This window comes from Perca fluviatilis, chromosome 3, assembly GCF_010015445.1.
Source record: "Perca fluviatilis chromosome 3, GENO_Pfluv_1.0, whole genome shotgun sequence".
NCBI lineage: Eukaryota > Metazoa > Chordata > Actinopteri > Perciformes > Percidae > Perca > Perca fluviatilis.
Window position 1 is genome coordinate 27472121 of NC_053114.1, and position 17254 is coordinate 27489374.

Below are 17254 nucleotides of genomic sequence, written 5' to 3' on the forward strand. Positions count from 1 at the left end.
CAAAACAATCAAATGCTGTTGTTTTATATGTTCCCTTATTTGGTGGGTTGTTGTACACTTGCCAAAAAGGCAGTGATCTTGTCCCAATCCGCTATATACATGGGTATCAACTATCCAGTCTATACACATCAATTGAATGTGAAAACCAAAATATTTAAGCACGAGTCACTACTGGAACTCATGAGGCTGAAATAAGATAAGTGAGTGTGGTACAGAAAAATTGGTCACTTTCAGTGTGTAACTTGACTGACTTTGCCCTGAAGTTGACCTTTTAGGCAGACAAGTACCACCCCAATGAGCTTAAATCACTTGTTCATGTCTAGGGTTAAAGTTAGATATGTGCTGTGTTACAACCAGGTACTAAGTACTAATTCTAAGATAGTTTGAGTACATTCACATTGGAAAAATTATAGTGGCGGTGTGCGTATTTCACAGATTATTCACTCACTCCATAACCACAACACAATTAATTTTCATTTCATAATTAGGTTGATAGGACTTTTCTTTTTTTTTGCCGACTTTTGAATGTATTCTGCATGATATTATAATAATTTATCCATTCTCTAAACCGCTTATTCTGTTTAGGTCATCCCAGCAAACACTGGGCAGCATTGTTTTACTGTATGTAATGTAAGAGTCTAATCAAATGAAAACAAATCATAATCATGCCTAATGGAACATTGTTCTTGACTGTTTTTAAATATGTTTTGTTTTGAACTTTGTGAATCTGCAATGCTGCAGGCTTTGATTGTGGGACTGTGAGTATGCACAGTATAGTATAGAATGGAGTGGTTTGGTTGTCTTGCAGCAAGGTGAAATATCTGACACTGAACTGAACACAAGAAACCATAAAAAGTTAAAGGTTCAATAATGCTGTGGTTAAAATGGCAATCTCTGAAGTATATCCTGTATTATATCGTATATATTTTAGGAAAGTCTGCATTTCATTTTTAAATGCTACCACGCTAGATTCCACTCAAGAATATTCTCACATTTAAACATGACAAAAATAATATATTTTTTCATGAGAACCAGTATTCTCCAAAAAGCAATCCAAATCTAAAATTTTATGTGTAAAATGTGCAAAAATATCATATTAGAAGTAAATCAGGTGTGGTAACAAAATATTACACTAAAAGAATAGAAGATCGGTGGTCTCTCTCACTACATCTGTATTGGAAAAACATTTTCCTAAACAATATTGTAGGTGTCAAAGATAAGGACAAATTATATATTTGATCATTTCCCACCACTGACCACCTTCCCTTCTTTCCTCCATCTTTCCTGCCTTCCATCTCCATACTGCCCCTCCCTCCTTTTATTTTTTTTTTAATCATGATAAACATTTAACAAAGTATTTTCTCCTTCCACTCCCTACCATCTCACTCCTATCCTCCATTTCCTTCCTCTTCCTTTCCTTCTTCTTTTCCACATTACTCCTTCCTTTCTCTTTCCTCCACTTCTTCCAGTGCCTCCTTTCTTTTCCTCTTCATTTTATTCCACGTTCCTTCCTTCCTATTTGCTGTCTCAGACCAGATGTTAAAGAGAAAATATATATTAGAGGCTATAATGGCGTCCAAACGACAACCGGATGAGAGTGTGAAAACAGACAAGAAGAAGAAGAAGAAGAAGAAGACGACTTGTGAAGAAACAGCTGAACTTTGTTCAGTTGTGGGAAAGCTAATTGAGACTGTGTGAGGCGTGGGGCCAAAGCAGTCCCTGCAAGACGGGTTGAAACCAGAAAAATAACGACTTTTAATGTAGCATTCTGAAACCAGATGGTTAACTGACAGTCAGGTGAAAATGGAATGAGCTCTGCTACATCCTTCTATACTGCTTCCTTCTACCTCCTTTCCTCACTGTTTCTCCATTTGCTCTTTCTTCTCTCTTTCCTTTTCAGCAAACGAATATGCGTGAAGCAGATGGCCCAGTAATGCCAAAACCTGGCTGATTACTTTCTGCCACGCCATTTCTAGTATTTCTTTGTCCTTCCTGGTCATTATTTATTTTCTTGTGTGTGTTCTTTTCTCCATTGGCTGTGTTGGGTTTCCTATGTCCACGGATCCTTCCTAGTTTGAAGCCTGTGTCTCTCTCTCTCTGAGGCCAAGATCTCTGTGACTAGAAGCAGAAGGGGAGGTAACCTTAACCATATACCTCTCAGAGAAGATTCGTGGCCCCTCTTTTTTTTCCCCAGAGCAAGAACCCAGGGCTCGGTTTCTCCCATTTCTAGCCTGGGCCATAGGCGAAGGGCCTTTTTTCCTTTTTTGCTTTCCTTCCTACTATTTTGTGTCTTCTGTGTCTCGTTCCTTGTCCATTCTGCACAAAAATACAATTCTATATCTATCATATATTATGTGTGGGGATTTTCAAGAAAAATTTTTAATTTGTTTGTGGTAAGTAACAGGGGTGTCTGTGTCTTGGGATCTGTGTCTCATTGATTTCGCATTACGAAACCCCGGAAGGCGTAAGGCGGAAACCCAGTGGTGAACTTGCATTTGTATTATCCATGCGTATAGGTGTCATGGCCTTTAAATCAAACCTTCTAATATGTCTAAAGACCGGAGTTAAGCATAATTGTTTTTCCCATTTTATTTGATTTCAAGGTTCATCTACCCCGCCACGGCTCTTACTTTTCCTCTGTGTCCTCTGTGTGCCTTATGTGTCCTTCTGTCTCCTGTGTCTGTCTTCTATTTTTTCTCCACATGTGCTGTTGTGTCTCACTCAGTGGCTGTCCTCTTCTCTGTCCCCGTCGTGCTTAAGCCAACTGCAAAACAGAAATTCGATTGCCCAACCCTCACTTGCTCTGTGTGTCTCTGTTTGTGTGTGCAATCTGGGGTTGACACCTCCCTTTCCCTCACTACAACACTCAAAACTTCCTCCTTAGCGAGACCTTAGTGGAGGGAACCTCAAAAACTGCTGGAGACTCAACTCTAAGAAGCAGCGTCTCAAATTTACGATTGTCTCTCCGGCTGACCTCATTTATCCTTTGTTGTGTGTCTGTGCTCTTTTTGTTGTTGTTCCACACTCGGCTCACTGAGGAAGAACAGAGCCACATATCGCAGGACTGAGGTAAAAAATAATGGAGTGTTCTTCCCATTGTTACTCATGTATGATTGACTATAATATATGTAATAATATGTTATATATATATATATGTGTAATATGTATATATATTGTATATATATATTAATGTATCAACCAATATTGACATATATATATATAGTAACAACATATATATGTGTATATATGATATATATGGCTCTTAATGACAATAATGACAATATTGTATATATGTGTATATATGTATATTTAATAATAATGTAGCAACATATATATGGCATGTATGTAATATTATTATGTACTATGTATGTAATAACGTAACATATGTATGGCAATAACAACTTTCTTTTATATCATTTTTTATTTTTTTTTTGCTTTGTTATGTGTTTTTGTGTTTTTGTTTTTTTTTTTGTCTGTGCTGTGTGTATGTATATATATATGTAATAATATGTAATAATATATATAATATTATGCTCTTTCTTCTGTGTGTCTGTTTTATTTGTGTCGCTGTGTGTCTCTGTGTGCTGTGTGTGTCTTCCTGCCTCTCTGTCTCTCTGTGTCTCTCTGTCTCTCTGTCTCTCTCTCTCTCTGTCAAATATATATATTTGTGTGTGTGTGATGTTGTGTGTGTTTTTCCTCTCTCCCTGCTGTCTGTCTCTCTCTCTCTGTCTTGTCTCTGTGTCTCTCTGTCTCTCTCTGTCTCTCTCTCTCTCTCTCTCTCTGCGTGCCATATTTTGTTTTGTGTGCTCAAGCAATACACTTGTTTTGTTTTGCTCTTGGGAAAAGTCCCCTGTGTCTCTCTCTGTCTGTCTCTCTCTCTCTGTCTCTGCTGTATATGTGTATGTGTGTGTGTATGTGTGTGTGTATGTGTGATGATATATGTGTGTATGTATGTATGTGTGTTATATGTCCTGTATGTGTATATGTATATGTGTGTGTGTTGTATGTGTATATGTGTATATGATTGTATGTGTATGTATATGTGTATATATATGTGTATATATGTGTATATATGTGTATATATATGTGTGTATATGTGTATATATGTGTATATGTGTATATATATGTGTATATGTATGTATATGTATATATGTGTATATGATTTATGTTTCATATGTATATATATATATGTGTGCTATATATATATATGATATGGTATATATATATATATATATATATATATGTGTTATATATCTGTATATATATATATATAGTGTGCTATATATATATGTATATCACTCACTATCCTCTCATATATATATATGTATGTATATATATATATATGTATGTATATATATATATATGTATGTGTATATATATATGTATGTATATATATATATATATATATATATATATATATGTATATATATATATATATATATATATGTATGTATGTGTATATATGTGTGTATATATATATATATGTATGTATGTATATATGTATGTTGGTATGAGTTTTTTGTGGCAGAGTCTGAGTAAATTATGATCATAATGGTTGGTCTCAGCATGAGCTACAAGTGGAATAAAAGTGCTTTGAAGAGAGAGAGCTCATTCTGTCAGGTGGAATCAAAAGCTAACAAACTTGTTTTGATGCAATTTTTAATACAGATCGTCTGTTCTGATAGACATCACATTGACTCAATTAATCAATCAAACTTTTACACACAATTTTACACACTCATCGGAAGCAAGTTGGCGTCTTATTGTCTTGGTTAAGAGAGTAGAGACGGTATTAAACCACCAAACAAACAATAAATGGCCAATTAAAGAGAGAGTTTGGATCTTTTTAAGGAGGGTTGTTTGAGGTACCTATCCATAGTCAGTATATTACCCAGTAGATGGCGGTTGGCACGCCCCCAGTGTGGTGAAGCAGGCAGGATTACTGACATGGAAGCAAAGCAATGTACTGCTGTGTCTGGGGCCCACACACCAAAACATATTTTAGTCACCTAAAATATATATTTATATTTTCACTGCTTAACCTTGCCGTCAGACAGCTCTTTTCATATCTAAAAATCAACAGGGCAAATTATGTATTTGTCATCATACATTCTTTAACTTAGCAGCATAGGAATTACATGGCTGAAATGCTGAAGTTGGCCCAGTGGTAGTGAGGCATGTTGAGGGTTATTTATCAGCTCCACCAGGTGGAGCCAGAGATCACATCTGCCTACTAATTAGTACATTTCCTTCATTTAGTGCTGTTGATTCTGTTAGCATTAACAAGTGGCATGATGTACAGTGAACACAATGGAAAATGGGCTCAGCTGCAGTTGCTCACAGGGGGATCCTTGTTAAGCAGAAGGACTGTTTGTTATTCAGTCTGGTGGTTCCAGTGCTGAACTTTGCAGTGAACACAAGGGTAGCGCACTATATGTTATTACAGCTGTGTAAATGTTGGGGCTTTCAAAAAATGACTAGAAACAAAGATATTTTTGTAGAGTTATGGAGCAGTAGTAGCCGCCAAACCTGCCAAGAGGTTCAGTGTTTGAACCAAGTCCAAGAAAAAAATAAGATTTCAGTGTATAAATCAAGATGGATATGAGCTGGGTGTCAAGTCTGAATCCAAGACAACACCTTTGAGACTCAAACAATACCAGGTAGCAAAAAAATAATAAGCAATCCTTTCCTTTTATTTTGAAATAATGTGCATTTGTTTCATTACAATTATGACAAGCTGTGTTTACAGTGAGAGACTGCAACATATAATTTCTTCTAAATACGTATTTGTTGTTATACATATTGCTACACCTACTAAGGAAATACAGCCCTGAGGAATAACTACCATAATTAAATACACAATAACGGCCTCCTCTTGTGATCATCTATTATTTATGCCACAACAAAATGTCACGGTAGGATTGAGCAGTTGAACAATCTGTCTATGTGGCGAGGCTTTCAAAATGTCTCATTAAATACAAGGTTAAAGGTTCATCCACATTGTCAATACAAAACAGGATTGCACCATAAAATGTAAATGTATACTGTATATATATTTCCATGTGTCACTGTTTTCAGGGCAGCACTGTTTGGGCGTTTCCGGTCCTGGCTCGGGGAAGTGTTGGGGGTTGAACTGGAGCCCACTGTGGATATTTCTTGTGCAAAATATGAATACACAGGTGAGCTTGTTTTTAAAATCATGCAGAAAGGGCTGTTTTACGTTTAGGCTGTTTGATCAGATTATTGGTGAGTTGACGTGAATGTTCCTTTTTTCTGTATGTAATGTTCTCTCTTCCTTATTAGATGTTCTTTTGTGTCATGATGATGAATTGGAGGGGAGGCGCGTTGCTTTCATCCTGTATCTCGTGCCTCCGTGGCAGAGCAGCGACGGGGGAACCCTCGATCTTTACACAACAGACAGTGAGTGCCTCATTTTGTGTGTATTTCTGTGCTTTCAGATAACAGAAGCGTATAAGTGTATAATTTCCATCTTTGTCATCAGGTAATTTCCAACCGCAGAGTATAGTGAAGTCGCTCATACCCTCTTTGAACACGCTCGTCCTCTTTGAAGTTTCTCCAGTCTCCTTTCACCAAGTAAGAATAACCGTTCCTGCCTGTTTTTCATCACTGTTTCACCCAAGAAGCAGCTGTGATTGCACATTGATTGTAGATCGATAACATGTGTTGTTTGTCCAGGTGTCAGAGGTTTTGACACAGGACAAGTGTCGTCTGTCTCTGAGCGGCTGGTTTCACGGGCCGTCTTTGGAGCGTCCTCGTCGCCACATAGAGCCCCCCGTCCCACGGAGCCCACACTTACCGAGAGATGTGAGTTTGGTCAAACATGCACACTATATTTATAGAAATAGTTTTAGGAAATACACTCAGTTGCTTTCCAGCCTTTCTTTCTTTAGATGAGAGGATCAATATCTTGTGTTTTTATGGCAAATATGAAGCTACAGCTGGTTAGCTTAGCTAAGCTTAGCTTAGCATAAGGACTGGAAACAGGGGGAGACAGCTAGCCTGGCTCTGTCCAAAGGTAACAGAATCCACCTACCACCCTAAATCTCAATAATAACAACACAGTAACACGTTACATCAAGTTTGTCTTAAGGGTAAAGACAGCATGTTTCAGATTTACTTCAGACTATTTCCTGGCTGTGAGCAGTGACTTCCTGAATAGGAGCAAAGCTAATTCGTGAGCTTAGAATTATAAGGTTCTATCTCCGTTTAGGGTAGTTCTGAGATATTGAGCATCAAAGTTTTTACATCAAAACTGTATGTAGTATAATATACTATTAATAACTAACAATATATATATATATATATATTTTTTTTTTTTAGATTTGTTTTTATTAACAGAAGTTCTTACAAGATATTAAAGGTGTGTAGTAAGGATCTACAATTTGATACATTGAAGGTTGTATTTCACAAAAGGAAATGCACACAAATGTGTAACCTTACAGATACACCGTACAAGGATAATGATTTTCAATTTTTGAACATCAGAAAATAAAACAAGAGAAAGGAAAAAGGCTAAGTAAATAAAATCAATACAAAACAAAAGCACAAATATTACACAAACTTTCCCCTTCCCTTGTATGGTTCTCAATTTCCTTTCAATTATATATCTAAACAATCTATGTACAGTTTAAGTACCTACACCCATCTGTGTATATACATATCTATTGTATATAAATCTACACACTACTTACAACAAATGCATCAATGAGGAAGTCATACCAGATAAACATGCAGAGGGCTAATTCGAAGGCGGTCCAGGAGGGCTCATACTAGCGTGGTCAGCCAAGTCCAGAGAAGGCAGAATGTCTGTGAAGGGGCCCTAGATTTCTCTAAAGGTTGCATGTTTCCCTCTCACATTATATAATATCTTTTCGGGTGTGCAGTAAGACACAAGCTCATTAATCCAATGTCTTACTGATGGTGAATTTTCAGATTTCCAGTTAATCAGAATACATTTTTTTACTGCAGTGCTCGCAAATAAGATAAAGTATTTCTTGTAGTAGTTCACATTAATAGAGCTTGTGTCCCCCAGGATCCAAAGTTTTGGATCCTGTTCAATTTGACTTCCTATTATCCTTGAGGTTAATTCAATGACACGTTTCCAAAATTGTTCTATCATTGGGCAACTCCATAGCATGTGTATAAGATCACCATCGGTCACTTTACATCTCTGACATTTGGAGGAAATGTTGCTGTCAATTTTATGTAACCTGCAAGGGGTGTAGTATGTCCTATGGAATATATTAAATTGAATTTGTCTGTGTTTCGTGGAGGTTAGCACAGTCTGTGCTTGTTCCAGTAGATGATGCTATATGTACCTTTTGCCTCCTCATAAATACAGCCTAGGTCTTTTTCCCATTTCCCCTTTGTAGATGTTTTATCATAAACCGGTAACTTTCCATTGATTATACCATATATAGAAGATATTATTCCTTTTGTTGAACCATGTAATTTGTTACATAGGTGGGTTTCAAGAGGAGTTTCTTGTGGCATATATGGGAATGTTTCTTTGGATTTCTCCTTAACCCAGTCTCTGATTTGTAGAAATTTAAAGAAACTGTCTTTGGGAAGATTGAATTTTTCATTTAGTTGTTGGAAGTTAGCAAATGTATCGTTAATGTACAAGTCAGCAACTGTCTGGACTCCTCTTTCCCTCCACCCCCGCAACACTGAGTCAGCTATGTGGTGTGAGAGGTTGGGATTACCCCACAAAGGTGAATTTCTAAAAAAATAAATATTTGTGTCGAGAAGTGAGTGAGATTCTTGCCAAGCAGCAAATGTGTTCAGTATTATTGAGTTGTTTGTGAGTGTGGCTAAACATTTTTTTGTGCCTATGAATGGAATATCCTTTAACGGAATAGATTTCATCTCATGTTGTTCTATTGGGACCCATCTAACCTCACTGTTCTCTGCATGCAGCCAGATCCAAATCGATCTGTACTGAGACGCAAGATAATAATTCCTAAAATTTGGTAAGTTGAGTCCTCCCCTTGAATATGGAGCCTGTAGAGAGAGGAGTTTGACCCTAGGGTTTTTTCTTCTTCTTTTTTCTTCTTTTCTGAAGAAACTCATGGGAACATTCATCGGGAGACATTGAAATAGGTAAATAAACTTAGGCAAAATGTTCATTTTGATAGTGTTGATTCTGCCTATGAGAGACAGTGGAAGATCAATCCATCTTTGGAGGTTAAGCTTGGTTTGTTCCAATAGTTTTATATAGTTCTGTTTAAATATATGCTCATCCGATTTACCAATTTGTATACCCAAATATTTAAAACCAATGGTGCACCATTTTAATGGGTCAGTGAGAGCTCTAATATTATTGTCCTGTATATTTAGTGGTAAGATCTCGCTTTTAGTGTAATTTAATGTATATCCTGAGACTGCACTATATTCTTTGAGGCATTTCAATAGAGGAGGGATTGATGTTTGCGGATCAGTTATATATAATAAGAGGTCATCTGCATACAGAGAAAGTTTATGTTCATTTGAGCCAAATTTAATTCCTGCTATGGAGGTGTTAGAACGGATGGCAATGGCTAATGGTTCAATTGCAAGCGCAAAGAGCAGGGGGGAGCTTGGACAGCCTTGCCTGCACCCTCTGGATAATGAGAAAGTGTTAGATAGAATGTCATTTGTTAAAATATTAGCTTTGGGAGCATTTAAAAGTGTTTTAACAAATTTAGTGAATTTCTCTCCAAATCCCATAGCCTTTAGAGTCTGGAATAGAAAGCTTGGTTCAATTCTGTCAAATGCTTTGTTTGCATCCATAGACATTATTAGCATAGGATTTAAATTTTTTTGTGCGGTGTTCAGTATGTGGAGCAGTCGCCGGTCTTTAACGAAACCCGTTTGGTCAGCGTGTATTATCTTAGGTATAACATCTTCCAGTCTGAGAGCAATTAGTTTGGATAGTATTTTATAATCTGCATTTAAGAGGCTGAGGGGTCTGTATGAGTCACATTTCTGTTTGTCCTTGCCCGGTTTTGGAAGCAGTGTGATTGTTGCGATTTCCAATGAATCTGGTAATTCTTTATTTTCTAGAGCTTCTTTAATCATGTTCGTGAGTGGAGTTAATAGTTTTTTTGAAAAGGCCTTATAATACTCGACAGGGAAGCCATCTGGCCCGGGAGTCTTGTTATTTTGTAAAGAATTAATGGCATGGAGTACCTCCATTTCTGATATATCTGCATCAAGCAGATCTCTATCCTCATCTTGTAATTTGGGGAGGGTTATTCTATCCATGAACCTTTTTGCTCCAATATTATCAGCATCTTGCCCAGTTTTGTATACATTTTCATAGAATTGTTTGAATCCTGCATTAATGGATGATGAATTATCAAGGAGTCTGCCGTCCTCTGCTAATATTGAGTGTACGAATTTATCAGATGTTTCCTTTTTAATTTGCCAGGCCAAGAGTTTACTTGTTTTGTTCCCGAACTCATAATAGTGATATCTAGTTCTGGCCATAGCTGCTTCCTCTTTGCTGGTACATAGATTACTATATTGCATCCTTGTTCTTGTTAGTGTGTTAAGGTGTTCTTCCTTCTTGGTGGAAATGTATTCCTGCTCCTGCTTTTTAATCTCTCTTTCCAATTTGGTTAGTCTCTCTCTAATTTGTTTTACCTTGTGAGCACTGTATGATAAAATTTGACCTCTCATATAGGCTTTAAGAGCTTCCCAAATGTTGGCATGTGAGGAGGAATTTGAATTGGCGTCAAGAAATATTTCAATATTGGTAGTCATATATGAAATAAACTCAGGGTCTTTCAACATGTAATTTTTAAATCTCCACCTGCAGGTTGTGGGCTGTGGAGTATCAACCAACCAGGAGAGTTTGATGGGATCAAATGATGATCTGAGAAGGTAGCTGCTAGATAGGAGCATTCGATCACTGTGGCTATCATACCTAGTGGCACCAGGAACAAGTCAATTCTAGAGTGTGTATTATGGGTAGGTGAAAAGAAAGAGAAATCCCTCTGGTTTGGATAAAGATTTCGCCACACGTCAATTATGCCTATGTCTTTCATACCTTGTTTTAGTGCTGTTGCCGCCTTTGATAGTGAAAATGTTTTTGGTAATGATCGTTCCAAAAGTGGGTTTAATACCAACAACACATTGACCCCCAATTGTAGCCAGTTTCATAATCAGATTGTTAAAGAACAACGGGTCATCGTAATTGGTCCCATATATATATTCACTAAGGATATCTTGTTCCTATTTATTTCACAATCTACAAGCAAAAATCTGTCATTTTTATCCTTTTCAACTGAATTTAATTTAAAGTTCAGGCGTTTATTAATGAGCAAGGCAACACCTCTTGCTTTCGAGGAGTAGGAAGAATAGAAAACATTACCCACCCAGTCTCTGCGCAGTTTTAAATGTTCATAGTCAGTGAGGTGGGTCTCTTGGATAAAGGCAATGTCTGCATTTTGCCTCTTTAAATATGTCAACATTTTCTTCCTCTTAATTGGTGAGTTGACCCCTCTTATATTCCATGATATACATGTTAATTTACCCATAATATAGTTTCTTCATAGAGACGTCTCAGAAGGATAAGTGTCATTCTATTCGGCTCTGTGGGTGTCTGGATACATTCCTGTGTTGATTTTAGAGGTAGTAAAATAACGAACATGGGTGTAATGATAAGACTGAATCTGAACCTGGAAGTAATATGGGTATGTGTGTAAATTGAAGTTCGAATTTTAGTGAGAAACCATACGTAACCCCAAAACATTAAAGTAAAAACCTGCCTAGTAAAGCCCCTGTAACAAAAACACATTAGGTAGGTAACTCTCTTAAACAACAGTGGTGGCTCCAGCAACTGCTAATAATTAAAAACTGGCCACTCATAACAGTTAGAAAAAGTTTGCAATTTCACAATATTATTGATAAGGCAGAACTATGTAAGACATAGAAAAGTTAGTTAAATGAGGTGCGATCCCATTCTACCATTATTGTGGTATTAACCACAACATCACGTGCATTAGTCTGCACGCAGGATCTACAGCTTATCATCTGCCATGGTCCCACTTATTTTGAACATTTGAAAATAGAAGGGTTTGGCTATCATGTCGTAGCTTGAATCACAACCCTTCTCATCAGTGTCTATAACGCTGGGCTGTGCACTTTAGTCACTCTGGTTAGCTTTATTCTACTCACTTGGAAACTCTTTCAAAAAGTGTTGGTCTTCGGCTGGAGTGGAGAAAAACTTGACTGTTCCCAGATGTTTGATGCGAAGTTGGGCTGGGAAGATCAGCGCGTATTCCATCTCCTTCTCTCGCAGTATCCTCTTCACATCACGGAACTCGTCTCTCCTACGCTGCAGGTCTGCACTGTAATCTGGATAGAACGATATCCTTTTGTTGTCGTATGTCATCTCTCCTTTACTTCTGGCCAGACGAAGGGCTTTTTCTTTGTCTCTGAAGTTCAGGAATTTGGCAATGAGGGGCCGCGGTCTGTCAGACTTCTTCCCGATGCGGTGTGCTCTTTCCAGGATGACAGGTGAGGGGAAGTTATCCTTACCCAGGATTTGAGGTATAAGCTTTTCCAAAAATCCTACAGTATCACGACCCTCTGCTTGTTCCGGCACATTTATTATCCTAATGTTAGACCTCCTGCTGCGGTTTTCTAAGTCGTCAATTTTGTCTTTGAGGTGCGTTATCAGTTTCTCCATTTCGCCAACACGGTCGCGCGTGTCTTTGATATTGTCTTCATTTGTACTCACTCGTGTCTGTATCTCCTCAACCTGTTCCGCCAGCGTAGAGAGCGAGGACTCGATTTTCGTTAATGTTGTTTGTATGTCGGCTGTTTTCTGGTCAATATGTTTTGTGAGGTCGTCTTTGGTCTCTTGGATAGCATCGAGAAGTTTGCTGAAGGATGTTTCCTTTTCCCCGTCCGCCATGTTTCTTGTGGTTACAGTGTGCAGGTGTCGCGAAGTTTGAGTTGTAGTTTTCTTTCGCTTTTTATGTCGAAAATTGTAGCTTGCCATATAAAAGTGTTCTTAATGGCTTTGCCTCTTGCAAATAAATTAAAGTGATGGGGGGTTAAATCAGGATAAAGGCAGAAGCTAGGTACCACCACCGAGAGCTCACGAACACACGTCTGCACTCCTCCGCTGCATCCGGTGACTCTCACCACAACATTTTTTTTTTTACAAAAATAACACCACACAGGCATTAATAAACACCGAATGCATCAGATTATGTCAAAAACTCAATTTCGACCAAAAGTGGAGATAGAACCTTATAATTCTAAGCTCACAAATTGTCTCCTGGCTCCAACCTCATATTTAAAAGACAGACAGTGGTATCAATCTTCTCATCGGACTCTCAGCAAGAAAGTAAATAAGTGCATTTCCCAAAATGTCAAAACTTTTCCTTTAACGGACAGACTACTGACATGTTTTTTGTTTTTTTGTGTTCATGACAGGAAACATTGCTGCTGGAGTGGGTCAATCCAGTGTACCTGGACATCTCCTACCAAGAGCAGATTCAGGAGGAGTTTGAGGACAGCTCTGAAATTCAGCTCAAAGATTTTCTCAAGGTAACTTCTTACTTGTTTTTTTTCTGCCTTGTATGTGTCCCCTTGTTTCTTTCAGCTGAATATGTGTCTGTCCTCAGGAGGAGAAGTTCATGGAGGTGAGGGAAGCACTGCGACTCACTCAGATTCAGTGGACGAGGAGAGGTCCGCCTAATAAGAGGTAGGACATGTTTCATAGATCATTTAAGAGCATATTTAAGACTGTGATTATAGGCGCTTTATTTATGTCCATTTAGATGCTATGAAGCAGCCTCTCTGGATACCCTACCTCAGTGTGTGAGTGCATGTTGGGAGCTGCTTCGTTCAGAGGCTTTCTTCCTGCTTCTCTCCAACTTCACCGGCCTTCGATTGCACTACCTGTGTCCTGCTGATGATGACAATGACAGTAAAGACGAGGAGAAAGAGGACGTACTCGACGGAAAGGCGATGGGGTCTTCGACCGAATCACCATCAGCAAATACGAGCAGAGAGAAAGGTGTGTGTGTGTGTGTGTGTCAGTGTGAGTGGGTTTCTTCAGCTATGAGTCTTTACAACTGTTTATATGTTTTACCTTTGTTTGCTTTAGAGCCAAGCACACCTGTGTGTTGTGGTGAACTGCGTCGATGGTCTCATGGCGACTACACTCTGTTGCATGATGCAGAAGCAGCGCGGGCAGAGTACGCTCTGGACCTTGTTTTACCTTTTTGCGGTGCGGGTGAGTCCACACACATGCACGTATACAGGAAAGACAAATCAGTCAATCCTGTGACCTTTACAAAACTTTCTTTCATAGACTGGCAGTCAGAGTTTGGGGGCTTCACGTGTTACGTTGCTAATGAAGAGGATGAGGAGGTGAGTGTTGATTACAGTATGAAGTGTAATTGTACATGTGTGGGCAATACTTTTATCATTGCTTTGGTTTCCTCTTCATCACAGCTCCTGACAGTGTATCCAGAGGATAATTCCCTCGCCCTTGTCTACAGAGACAAAGAAACCCTCAAATTTGTCAAACATGTCAACCACAAAAGCTCCTCTGGTTCTGCTAACAGTTTTTATGACTTCTCTTTTGTGTACTATGAATAAATAAATAAATATTATATATATATATATATATATATATATATATATATATCTTGTGGGTTGACATCTTTCTTTCTTCTTCTTAAGGTTTTTTTTTCTTAAGGCAACTGCCCTGTTCCTTGGGAGCTATTTGGGATTCATTGTTTTGCTCAAGAACTATTTGAGGTGTCTTTTTGACAGAATGAGCTGGGGATTGAACTGCCAAGCCTTTTGATTACTGGACCAGCACCAGTTCCTGGAAAACAGAAACTGTTTCATTTAGTTAAGTTTTAATAGATATTGTTCAGGCATACCCATTTGCAAATTATCAGTCTCCTAAAAGTCTGCTAGCTACTTTTAGTGCATCTTCATTTCATGAAAATTACATTTTGAAGATTTTGGTTGAATTTGCACTGCTGCTGTTATTGCAGTTAACTTCAACCAAGTGTGTGAAAACCATAAGTGAGCATAGATGGGATGACACAGCTCAGTCCCAGCTCTTGTCTTAAACTAAATCATTAAACATTACAGTTTATCTGCTATTACCTTGGTCAGTGCTAAAATTGGTTCACTTCAGTAACTATGGGTACAAATCTTTAGAGTGTGGATCCTTTTTAATTGTAATATCGTTGGGTATGAGCTGGAAAATGATTTTTATGTGACAGAATGATGCTTTTGACACAGTGGTGAAACCAGTATCATAATCAAACAGGTACAGTACAGGCCAAAAGTTTGGACACACCTTCTCATTCAATGAGTTTCCTTTATTTTCATGACTATTTACATTGTAGATTCTCACTGAAGGCATCAAAACTGTGAATGAACACATATGGAATTATGTACTTAACAAAAAAGTGTGAAATAACTGAAAACATGTATTATATTTTAAATTCCTCAAAGCAGCCACCCTTTGCTTTTTTGATAGCGCTGCAAACCCTTGGTGTTCTCTCAATGAGCTTCATGAGGTAGTCACCTGAAATGGTTTTCACTTCACAGGTGTGCCTTGTCAGGGTTAATTAGTGGAATTTTTTCCCTTATTAATGGGGTTGGGACCATCAGTTGTGTTGTGCAGAAGTCAGGTTGATACACAGCTGACAGCCCTATTGGACAACTGTTAGAATTTATATTATGGCAAGAACCAATCAGCAGTAAAGAGAAACGAGTGGCCATCATTACTTTAACAAATGAAGGTCAGTCAGTACGGAAAATTGCGAAAACTTTGAATGTGTCCCCAAGTGCAGTCAAAAAACACATCAAGCCGCTACGAAACTGGCTCACATGAGGACCGCCCCAGGAAAGGAAGACCAAGAGTCACCTCTGCTGCTGAGGATAAGTTCATCCGAGTCACCAGCCTCAGAAATCACAAGTTAACAGCAGCTCAGATTAGAGACCAGATGAATGCCACACAGAGTTCTAGCAGCAGACACATCTCTAGAACAAATGTTAAGAGGAGACTGGGCGAATCAGGCCTTCATGGTCAAGTAGCTGCTAGGAAACCACTGCTAAGGAAAGGCAACAAGCAGAAGAGATTTGTTTGGGCCAAGAAACACAAGGAATGGACATTAGACCACTGGAAATCTGTGCTTTGGTCTGATGAGTCCAAATTTGAGATCTTTGGTTCCAACCGCCGTGGTTTTGTGTGACACAGAAAAGGTGAACGGATGGATTCTACATGCCTGGTTCCCACCGTGAAGCATGGAGGAGGAGGTGTGATGGTGTGGGGGTGCTTTGCTGGTGACACTGTTGGGGATTTATTCAAAATTGAAGGCATAGTGAACCATCATGGCTACCACAGCATCCTGCAGCGACATGCCATTCCATCCGGTTTGCATTTAGTTGGACCATCATTTATTTTTCAACAGGACAATGACCCCAAACACACCTCCAGGCTGTGTAAGGGCTATTTGACCAAGAAGGAGAGTGATGGAGTGCTACGCCAGATGACCTGGCCTCCACAGTCACCGGAGCTGAACCCAGTCAAGATGGTTTGGGGTGAGCTGGACCGCAGAGTGAAGGCAAAAGGGCCAACAAGTGCTAAGCATCTTTGGGAACTCCTTCAAGACTGTTGGAAAACCATTTCAGGTGACTACCTCTTGAAGCTCATCAAGAGAATGCCAAGAGTGTGCAAAGCAGTAATCCGAGCAAAGGGTGGCTACTTTGAGGAATCTAAAATATAAGACATTTTTTAAGTTATTTCACACTTTTTTTGTTAAGTACATAATTCCATATGTGTTCATTCATAGTTTTGATGCTTTCAGTGAGAATCTACAATGTAAATAGTCATGAAAATAAAGGAAATGCATTGAATGAGAAGGTGTGTCCAAACTTTTGGCCTGTACTGTACCCAAACTTAATTTTCATTTCAGCCAGATTTGGTAAAAAAAAAAAAAAATAGTTTTATGGATCTTTTTATTACCAATTTTTCCATTAAAAACATACATGTTTTCCCATCATACATCTTTGAACAGCATTAAAACTACACATTTTGGCAAAACCTCTTACATTGCAATTTTATTTATTTGTAATTCTATAAAGTTTGATAAGGCAATTGTCTCCAGTTGTGTCCATGAACATACGCTGAAGTGTAGCAACTAGGGCTGTATCTAATCCGCTCCCTCATCGATTAATCCCTTACTCGATTATATGAAGAAGA

General features: G+C 38.4%; 1 protein-coding gene across 1 annotated transcript; it reads left to right on the forward strand.

The window, feature by feature from the left end:
• The first annotated feature begins 1544 nt into the window (after nucleotides 1-1544).
• On the forward strand, nucleotides 1545-14649 carry ogfod1 (2-oxoglutarate and iron-dependent oxygenase domain containing 1). Its single transcript, XM_039796138.1, has 13 exons — nucleotides 1545-1692; nucleotides 2195-2213; nucleotides 3039-3069; nucleotides 6079-6179; nucleotides 6304-6420; nucleotides 6503-6594; nucleotides 6697-6825; nucleotides 13453-13566; nucleotides 13644-13723; nucleotides 13800-14038; nucleotides 14129-14257; nucleotides 14336-14394; nucleotides 14479-14649. Exons 1-13 carry the CDS (start codon nucleotides 1570-1572, stop codon nucleotides 14623-14625), a joined length of 1380 nt encoding a protein of 459 aa, XP_039652072.1. The 5' UTR covers nucleotides 1545-1569; the 3' UTR covers nucleotides 14626-14649.
• Nucleotides 14650-17254: the final 2605 nt, after the last annotated feature.